Source organism: Symsagittifera roscoffensis, chromosome 9, assembly GCF_963678635.1.
Source record: "Symsagittifera roscoffensis chromosome 9, txSymRosc1.1, whole genome shotgun sequence".
In the NCBI taxonomy this organism is placed as follows: Eukaryota; Metazoa; Xenacoelomorpha; order Acoela; family Convolutidae; genus Symsagittifera; species Symsagittifera roscoffensis.
The window spans coordinates 11,333,722-11,343,808 of record NC_087070.1 but is presented as its reverse complement, the minus strand read 5'-3'; the positions used below and the strand labels follow the sequence as shown (position 1 = coordinate 11,343,808).

At 34.9% G+C, this 10,087-nt stretch overlaps 1 protein-coding gene across 1 annotated transcript; it reads left to right on the top strand.

Annotated features, from left to right (window-relative positions):
• The first annotated feature begins 244 nt into the window (after positions 1-244).
• On the top strand, positions 245-8,760 carry LOC134854717 (DNA polymerase delta subunit 2-like). The gene is made up of 8 exons (XM_063871073.1): positions 245-446; positions 1,509-1,713; positions 3,109-3,235; positions 3,597-3,608; positions 3,664-3,952; positions 5,656-5,791; positions 6,726-6,875; positions 8,279-8,760. The coding sequence occupies exons 1-8, from the start codon at positions 250-252 to the stop codon at positions 8,645-8,647; spliced, it is 1,485 nt and encodes a 494-aa protein (XP_063727143.1). The 5' UTR covers positions 245-249; the 3' UTR covers positions 8,648-8,760.
• Positions 8,761-10,087: the final 1,327 nt, after the last annotated feature.

Sequence of the window (10,087 nt, the reverse complement as noted above, 5' to 3'; positions counted from 1 at the left end):
ATAGATTCTCTGCAAATCGCAAAAATCATAATGTAAAAGCGTTTTTTGCATACCAAAATTACAGAAGCTTAGCTTTAGCCCTGTGTAGATACTGAGATAGTCAAAAACATTTTTATCGACTACTTTCTTCATTCTGAACTCACTCGTTTGTAATAAGGTCTGCTCAGAGAAAGCTTTTGTGATCGAGTTAGATACAGGTGATTACGGAAAAGTGCCGTAAATTTTTCTTGAAAACTTCAGATTTCCAAAATGGTGGTTGCTACTGATGCCAAAAGTATGGAAGTTAACGAAACTGAAGACAGGCCAGTGGTGAGAAAAGAGGCAAAATACGAGTTCATAGGGCGAGAAAAACTGCTGGTGAAGTCGTACCAGCCTAATTTGCAATATGTGCACATCTATGCCACCAGGTTGAACTCTCTCAGACCCAAAGTAAACAAAGCAATGCAGTGAGTATATTTTTTGTTTCTTTTTGAGGAATAATTGAAATTGGTTGTTTTGTGATGCTTTTTTTGTTCCGAAAAAAAGTTTGGTCAATTTTTTTAAATTTGTTTAGTTTTGAGGACTTAATGAAATTGGATGTTAGTGATGCTATTTTTGTTTTGAAAAATAAAATTTGGTCAATTTTTCAAAATTTATTTTGCATTTCTTTTTTTTGAGGACTAAATGAAATTGGATGTTTGTGATGCTATTTTTGTTTCGAAAAAAAGTTTGGTCAATTTTTTTAAATTTGTTTTTTTTTTTTGAGGACTTAATGAAATTGGATGTTAGTGATGCTATTTTTGTTTTGAAAAATAAAATTTGGTCAATTTTTCAAAATTTATTTTGCATTTCTTTTTTTTTGAGGACTAAATGAAATTGGATGTTTGTGATGCTATTTTTGTTTCGAAAAAAAAGTTTGGTCAATTTTTTTAAATTTGCTTTTTTTTGAGGACTTAATGAAATTGGATGTTAGTGATGCCATTTTTGTTTTGAAAAATAAGATTTGGTCAATTTTTCAAAATTTATTTTGCATTTCTTTTTTTTGAGGACTAAATGAAATTGGATGTTTGTGATGCTATTTTTGTTTCGAAAAAAAGTTTGGTCAATTTTTTTTAAATTTGTTTTTTTTGAGGACTTAATGAAATTGGATGTTAGTGATGCTATTTTTGTTTTGAAAAATAAGATTTGGTCAATTTTTTAAAATTTATTTTGCATTTTTCTTTTGAGGACTAAATGAAATTGGTTGTTTGTGATGCTATTTTTGTTTTGGGAGAATATGATTTGGTTAATTTTTGTTCTAAATTTCTGAATTGAGTATCAGAAGATAGCCGATATTCAATATTTATAAAAAATGTTGATCATCAGTAAACTTGACTATCACTTTAATGCATCTTTTGTATTGAAATATTCAATGAATTCTCAACTAATTAAGTTATTTTGAGGCCCAAAGTGAGTCCATGTAAGCTAGATTTTGTTTTGAATTGTCTGCTTGATACGCTCTGTAAATTAGCTATCTTTACTTTATGTAGACACCGAATCAGCGAGAACCTGCTCAATTCCTCGTCACTATCCTCGACCAGCAGAGGGTCCCCCTCGAAGCAGCACGAGGGTGGGGCTGATGGAAATGTCCCGAGGGTCCCTCTGGTGTCAATCAGTGCCATCAGACCCGACAGGAAGTACGCAGTCATTGGCACTCTCCAGAAACGGCAGACACTCAAACCCAGTATTCTTAAGGTATACTTTACCTGTGTTAGTAATTAAAGCCCAATTGCTGTCAATATTTCTGCTTTTCCTGAGACTACAAATACCTGAAAAGTTTTTCGGACTTGAAAACGTTTAGGTTTTGACTCATGAACTCTGCTTTTCGGTCAACGTCTACATTATTTGAGCAAAAAGGGCTCGTTTATTATTTTGTGCTTTTCAACAAAATTATTTTGTGCTTTGTAAGTTTTTAGTGCTAGAAAATACCAACAGCTGCGGAGTAATTTTTGATTTATTTATTAGCTTCAATGGCTTTGAAAGGTAGTGGACGAAGTTTGAGCCTTATGCTGTTCTTCACTAGTTATAGGAATGCAGAATAAGTGTCAGAGACAATGTGTGTTCGGTAATTTTTCATCTTGATTGTATCAATTGGCCCATGAATTATCCTGTTTGTTGACTTCTGAGTCTTATGGCCAATGCTTAAGAAAAACTTCATGGGCGGATCTAGGATTTTCTTGAGGGGGAGGGGCAGATTTCCAAAAAAATCGAACTTTAATCGACCTTTTTTTAGGTTGACCAAATTGATTTTCCGAGCTCTCAAAAATCACTACAAAGACCCTATTTTGACCAAAGTTTCTGCGCTGTAGGCAAAAATTCGAAAAAAAACAGGCCAAAAAATGCTTTTTGAAAAATTTGACCAAAAATGCACGTTTTCGGCGCGCGCTTCCCCCTCAAATTTAGTATATATTGGCGCCCAAGGCGCCTTAAGAAAAAATTTTGTACCCGTCGGTCAAAATTGGAGATTTGAAATTGTACCAAGTACTAAAAATAGTACTAAATCCGCTGGTGGTTGCAATGAAAATCCAATTTGAACCGGAAACTTGATCTTAACTGCTATGAAAACCCTTAATAGACGATAGCTCCCGGAAAAAAAACGTCTCGTAAATTGAATGGTTTTTTGCTCTGAATGTTGATGATTTATAAAATTTAGCTTTTATCGGACCGAAATTTACCTTCTAGGGAACGAAAGAGTTTATATTGAAACAAAAATTAACTAAGATGGTCAAGTATTGATTCCATTTAATTGAACTATTTCAATTTTAAAAACTAAAGAAATACGTAATTTCAGCGTAATTTAGGTCAAAAGATACCTTGTCAAGTCAGGAGGTTAAAAACAACACTTTTAATTCAGTTAGCGATAATTTGAGTCTGAGTTGCTATAACTTCAGAACAGTTTTCTATCGGTTTGAGAAATGCGTTATAAATTTTTCTGACGGGCAGATCTTATTATGGAGATGCTACCCGACAGACTGATGCCTTTTTGGTATTTTCCCGATCTAAATTGTAAACGTACAATTTCATCATAAAAAGTTTGGTGTTGAGTTTCTGACTTGGTCAAAAAATGATTATTGTTAATTTGCTTCCTAGGAAGTGAGTGAAGAGCACAATTTGGAGCCTCCTGTGATCAGAGACACTTTTGTGGACAAATCGGACCAGATATTCATAGAGGACGACACACAGTCACTCGCTCTCACAGGAAACATAGACACCCAAAGTCAATATCCTTACTCCATTTACAATTTATGCTACAATAGCCAAACATTTGAAATAGAAAATTGTTCATCAAAAAATCTTGGCGGAAATATTGCATAATTAATAAACAAAAGTTGTTGGTCAATATTCTTAATTATTACATAATTTGCGAAAAAAAACCTAGAAAGTTTATCTCAATAGTTAAAACATTGATGAAGATATAAGAACTTATTTGCGAATCTGATTTTTCGTTTCTTGATCTTAAGAATTTCCCTATTTCAATTAGTTATGGTTTTTTCATTTTTTTTTGCCACAACAAACCTAGTTCACTTAATTTTGTCACAAACATTTAAAAAGGAAAGAACTAAATGTTTGGCTATTAGATTTGTGCAATGGTTAGTTAGCTCTTCATTTCAAAAATCCACTATTTTTTTTTTCATTGAATTCGTTGACTTTCAGTTTCATTATTCATAGGAATGGTCGTTGGAGCTATTGGAAAAGAAAACTCAGATGGCGAATTCCAAGTGGATGAAATATTCTACCCACACAACAGTGAATTAATTTCGAACTCGCCGGCCATGGATAGCGAGAAATCGGGGGACGAGGGGGACTCGTTTGTGATGTTCGTATCTGGACTGAATGTTGGTGGGGACTATGAAAGTGTTTTGCTGGATATGCTGGCTTCTTTCGTATCTGGTGACTGTGGTCCAATGAGTGAGATATCATCTAAAATTGTCAGGTAACTATACCAATTTTGAAAAAACTTAATCAATTTGTGAATCATTTTTTTTGTTTATATTGTCTAAATTTACAAGATGCGTAAGTACGTTATTTTTGTGATATTGCTTAAATTTTGCAGAGTGATAAATTTCTAAACAAATGCGATTACTTTTTTCTTTGTTTTTATATACTTTTATTGTTCCGACTATTTCAAATATGTGGAGGAACTTTGTTTTCGGGTGGGTTTTAGTTTTTTTTGTTTTCGACGCAAAATTAGCTACCACAAAAAATCATCTAAATGGTACGACGAGTGGTTTGTCATATTAAAGCCTTTTAAGTCGTGATTCGAACGACATTTAAAATATTCCAAAAATTTTCCCCAGTGGTGAGAAAAAACGGTTTGAAATTTAGTCCGATCTCGAGCGAGTAAAGTGATTATGTAATGTTCATTATGTATAAATATCGAGTTCTACTATGATAGAGTGGTCCCTACAAATCGGCCAGGTTCCTTAAGAAATATGTCGTACGCACTTTGAAACTTTGAATTATTTAGTAGAATCACAATTAGCAATGTGTCTCAATATATTTTCAAATGAGTCCCATATGAGTTTTCCCATAATTGTGGCGCCAAAGAAACTCGTGTAATCATCGATGTACGAACACACAGCATTAATTTAAGTTTTCGCTTCCCATTTTTACTTACATTCTGTTGCATTAGTGTGGGCACATGTTGATCTACCGTCATTTTTCGAATACAAAGGGTGCATGCTGGTGTACTTCTTCGATTGCTTTTTTATAAAAAAATAGATCGATTTGTCATAATTTAAAGAGTATTGAGCTTTTTCCAAAAGTTGCGTTTGGTTTTTTCAACCTGGGTAAAACTGTCAAAACTGCCTTAGTTAGACAGCTGAGTATTGTAAGGGACCGTGAGAACGTTTCCGTTAATGTTTCAAAGTTTCAATCTGAAAATAGTGCGGGACGTGTCTACTATAGTTGCTTTTTCGTGGGACCAATCTATCATAGTAGTACCAAATATAAGCCTTTTAGGCTAAAAAAATTTGATTTTCCTGAAAAGAAAACCACTTTTGGAAGCTTCACGAAGCGCTTTCTTCTTGGCCATAAGAATTTTGCATAGCAACCGGCTATTCTTGTTATTTTTTTACTATTTATTTATTTTCGGCTCTTTTCCTCCCCCCCCCCCCCTCACATTTGAATTTCAAGTATAAAAAACTAATTTAACGTTTCCATTATGCAATGGATTTTTGCATAGTGAAAAAACCAAAAATTGTGAACAGATTTGATCGCCATTCTTTAAATCGCAATATCACGCATTCATCTGTTATAGCACGTGAATGACTATGAAAATGGAAAATTGAAATGTGTGGGAAAGTCGAAAAGAGCCTGATTTTCTATTTATTTATTTAAACTAGCGAGATTGCGAGCGTTACTGTATTAGTACGAACCTTCTTTTTTGTTGTCATAAATTGAACGTCTGTGGTTAGTGCGTGTGACTCATAATCTCTTGGTTGCAGTAGGCCTTAGGTTCGAATCCGTTACGTAGCAGAATTTTTACTAATTCGAGGTTTACTTATATTTTTCCTTTCGCACTTTATAGAGCTGCTTTTTGTCGTGTTCTCTCTAATATTTGTGAAGCGCAGCTTCCCCTCTGTGTCTTTATTTATTATTAATTTACAGATTAAATACTTTTTATTATTGTTCCAGGGTGATTGTTTGTGGAAACAGCATCGACAGCAAATGCGTAGACAAGGAACTCCATACACAGGCACTCTATCTGTCTAAGAAGTCAACACTCAGCTCAGTGCTCCCTCTCCAGACTCTGGACTGCACTCTGCAACAGGTACTCACACTGTATTACTGATCCAAATAGGAGAGCCAGAGTGATGTGGCTAAATTTGGGCCTCTTATTCTAAAATCCAGTCGCTCTGGACTAACCGTTGTTGCGGTTGATGAGCAGCGCTTTCGTCTGAATAGTGTTGGTCGTTTAGAATGGTTGGACCCACTTATCCATGCTGGTTGCTTGATGGCGAGGCAATAATATCTATCGAACATGAAAGTAAACAAAAATGGAATAAATTTTTGACCAACAGCGGTTCTCCGTAAAGAGCCAATCAGCTCCCATATAAATCCCTTCCCTCGTGATTTAAAGTTCTTAATTATTTTTAATCTACGAAGTTTCAATTTTTTTTCGAATAAAACAAGTATTGACGATGGGGATCAATTTCTCTTCCTGCTGAAGCTTCTTGCTATTTGGCTTCTGGTACATTCATGATTGCATTCACAATACTTTTCCGACTGCTCGTATGGCCTAGGGTGGGGTGTTCCACCCAAATTTGAGTGCATCAAAGAAAGCTTGCTGGCGCTGGGATCAATTGATGAATCATATAAAAACCTTTTCAGCTAATTTTACTACTACATCGAAAACATATTCTGTGATAACCTTCTCTAATAACAAAAGACCATCGACATTAAGAATGGAGCTGGACTTTAATATTCAAATTTGGGTTTCCAACCGTAAAAAATATTACCTATTGATCAAGATTTGCGTGAGGCTAGTTTTATCAAAAAAGTGTCAGTGATGAAAGAGTCTTGAAATTCGAAGAGATGTAAGCTAACGTGATTTGCTATCTCGAAATTTGTTTTTTGTTTCGAATTTTTTTTCCGGTTTCATAAGTTCATTGACACTTTCTTTTTTCTCGAAAAATATATATATTTTTTCGTGTCCCAATGAGTTAATTGACCCTTTTCCTAACAGTCTGTTGGCTCTGTTTCAGATGTGCTCTTCGTGTAATGTGGACGTAATGGCTGGAGAGACAGACCCCTGCACTGCATTCCTCCCCCAGCAGCCCATGAACAGGTGCATGTTCCCCAAGTCCAGAGTCTACTCCACATTCGCAACTGTCACTAACCCATACCATTGCAAGGTAACTTATCAAAAAAGAAGGCTCGCTCATATCATGCGATAGTGATTTTAGAAGGGCTTAATTATATGAGTTTTATGCTCTATATTTGCAAAAGAAAAACAATTATGCTTCAGTATAGTTCAACAAATGAATAAAAATGAAATTGAATTATTGAACTTACTACAAACTTACAGAGCACAGACGAAGGGCTTCAAGAATGCCCACTAAAAGTCTGACCATGATAAAGCACTTGAATGGTCAGAAGTGGATCTAAAGTTTTTGGAGTTCAACAGGGATTGGAGCTTCAGAAGAATCTGAGTTTTTTTGTTCGATCAAATTGGCACTAACAGATATCAACAACATTGTAAAGTTGGCTACCAAAAAAATGAATTTTCTTCAGGGTTATAGAACGTTTGCCACTCTCATGATAGCAGATATTATGAATTTTCAAAAATATAGTAATATTACTCCCATGAAAGTATCAAAAGTTTCCCAAATTTGGTTCATCTTTGCGCCTTTAGAAGAATTTTACAGTTGATCGAACAAAATTGGGTGTCATACAATTGTATAAAAGGGCAGCAATGGAGTCAAATTCTTAGGTGGGTATTCGAGTTTTTACGCGCTCCCTTAAATCTGCTCCTAGCCATGCCCCAATTCTGGCCTGTGTACTGACGGTGGAGATGTGTGAAGCTGCTTTGGCTAATTTCCAATACAGAACTAACTTAGTCTCATTTTCATTGCGCTGGAGCGTCCATACAGTTTTGATAGTCAGAAAAAGAAGCAGGGTTTAAATAGGATTTTTGTTCCGTCTTTTGAAGGAAACGGAATATTTATGATCAGTGTGGTTTTTTATTCAGTCAATTTTCGCCGATCGAAATATTAGTTTTCTATTAAAATTTTTGATACCCCATTGAAGATATCGACTTCCTGAGTTCAAGTTTAAAAAGATTTGTTTACCTCCCATTATTTTTTTAAAAGTTCTGGGGGTTTGACAATTGCCAACTTGGCCCTATTCTGGACTAAATTACGCGCACTTTGAAGAGTTTAATCATAATGCTGAAAGCGTAACGCGAATTACTTATGCATGGCGAGTTATCCGGCACAACATAATCGTTTCAAATTGAATTGAGGCTAGCTAATTAGTCGTATTAATTTCGCACGACTGAAAATTTTACATTTTGATGTTGTCCAAATTGTATAGGTTTTCAACATTTTCTTTTCAACCAAAAACTATTCGATATGAATTAAGGGACAGTCGGAACATTCAGGGCTTTGCCCTGATATACGAGCAGTCTTGATGTTTCTCTAAATGAACAAAAACAATAAGTTTCCCATTTCTTGTTTGAAGTAGTGTAAGTCCTTGTTTCTGGTTGTTTTAAGTAGAAATACATGGTGGAAGGATTTTATGTGAAACTTGATTGTAGATAGACGACAGCATCATTGTGGGATGTTCGGGCCAGAATCTCAAGGACATTGGGAGATACAGCACAGTCACCGATGAACTGGCTGCTCTGGAAATGACCCTTAAAAGCCAGATTACATGTCCTACTGCCCCAGACACCCTTCCCTGTTACCCGCTGGGAAAAAGTAAAGAGGACCCCTTTATAATCGATCCCCAGCCGAGAGTTTATTTTGCGGGAAATTGTTCCGAGTTGCAGTATAAACTTTTGAACAATGAAACTCAATTGATATTGTGTGTACCGACATTTTCCAAGACTAAAGAAGCAGTTTTGGTGAATTTGAAGGATTTGAAAGTGACGCCTGTTTGCTTTAGTGATGTTTTGATGTGTTGAAAAATAGCTTAACTGAATAAGAAAGCATTTGAATTTTTGAAGGATTTGTGCAATTTTGTCGAGTTTTTTGTTGGCAAATTTTATGAATGTCATTTCAATGAATTTAATTTTGATCATGTGACCGAAATGATTAAATGAGCAAGGCTTAATTTTTGATCTTATTGTTCCGACTTTCGATACGAAAGTAACGGAATATTTGTGCTCCGGGTGGGTTTTTTTTTCAGACAAATTTCGACTTTTTAACTAGCCATTTTTGACGAAATTTTTTTTATATCATTCGAAAGGTATTGTTGTCTTGAGCTCAAATTTGAAAAGATATTCCACCTGTGATTATTTTTCGTAAAGTTACGGGGGTTTAAAGATTGCCATTTTGGCCAATTTGGGACAATTAACGCGCGATATATTTCGCGCTATTAACGCGTAAGCGGAGAGTTTATCCGTCTTAGAAATTGTTCCAAATTGGTTAAAAGAAGCTTATTTGCCATAATTGGTTTGTTACAAGGAGCGAAATCTATCCTATTGTACTTTATATGGCGTGTGGGGAGATGATTTTTAATTAAAAAAATTTCACCTTTTAGAAAAAAAAATTTATTTTGTTTTATTTTATTGAATTTTTTAATGTTATTACTGCTCCATAAACCTTAAAAGGCAGTCGGAACATTCAGGGCCTTGCCCTGATACGAGCAGTCTTGTTAACTTTTAAACCCTTTTATAAGAGTGGTCTCAAAGCAACCTCGAAGAGTTGGTGAATTTGTGGTAGCCAATTAGATCCCTTTTTGTTATGACTTAAAATTCAAATAGTTGTTTCGAAAAATTTCGGTGTCGTGAACTACATTGTATTTAAGTTAGAAATGACTAAAATAATTTCATTGTGATTGATAAAATCAACCTGATATTTTACCCGAAAAGCTAATTATCTAAAATTAAAAGGTAGATTTTGTGCTTTCAGGCTTTAATCTACCTTTTAATTTTGGAAAAGTCAAGTTAATTGAAAATTGAATTATACCCGAATTCGCTGTAGACGGTTGGAACGAGTCTTGCTTGCGTCGAGCAAAAATGAGCACTTTGTTTTGGTCGAGAAAGTCGAAACATAGTCAATTCGTTCAAGTTTGTCAAAACATATACACAATTGATTGAGATGATTAAAACATACCGAATTTTGGTCAGGATGGTCAAAACATTTGAATGCGCCTTGACCAGGGGTGAGTTTTTTTTTCCGTGGTGCATTTTTGGAAATTGTTAATCGAGTCTTCAAAAATGGTGCGCATTTTGTTTCAGGCATCGACAGATGGGAACATTTGTTTGTCGCACTAAGTTGTTTAAATCCCGTTGACCATCAAAATAGGGCAGTAAAAATTGGCAGCCATTAATTTAGTTTCACCTCGAATTTTTTTAAAAAGTTTTTCAACTTCCATTCTGAAAATGTTATCAGCCAATTAC

Coding starts and splice junctions, on each gene's coding strand:
- LOC134854717 (XM_063871073.1), top strand. CDS start 250: ATGGTGGTTGCTACTGATGCCAAAAGTATGGAAGTTAACGAAACTGAA. Junction 447..1,508: donor AAAGTAAACAAAGCAATGCA/GTGAGTATATTT, acceptor TACTTTATGTAG/ACACCGAATCAGCGAGAACC. Junction 3,953..5,655: donor ATATCATCTAAAATTGTCAG/GTAACTATACCA, acceptor TTATTGTTCCAG/GGTGATTGTTTGTGGAAACA.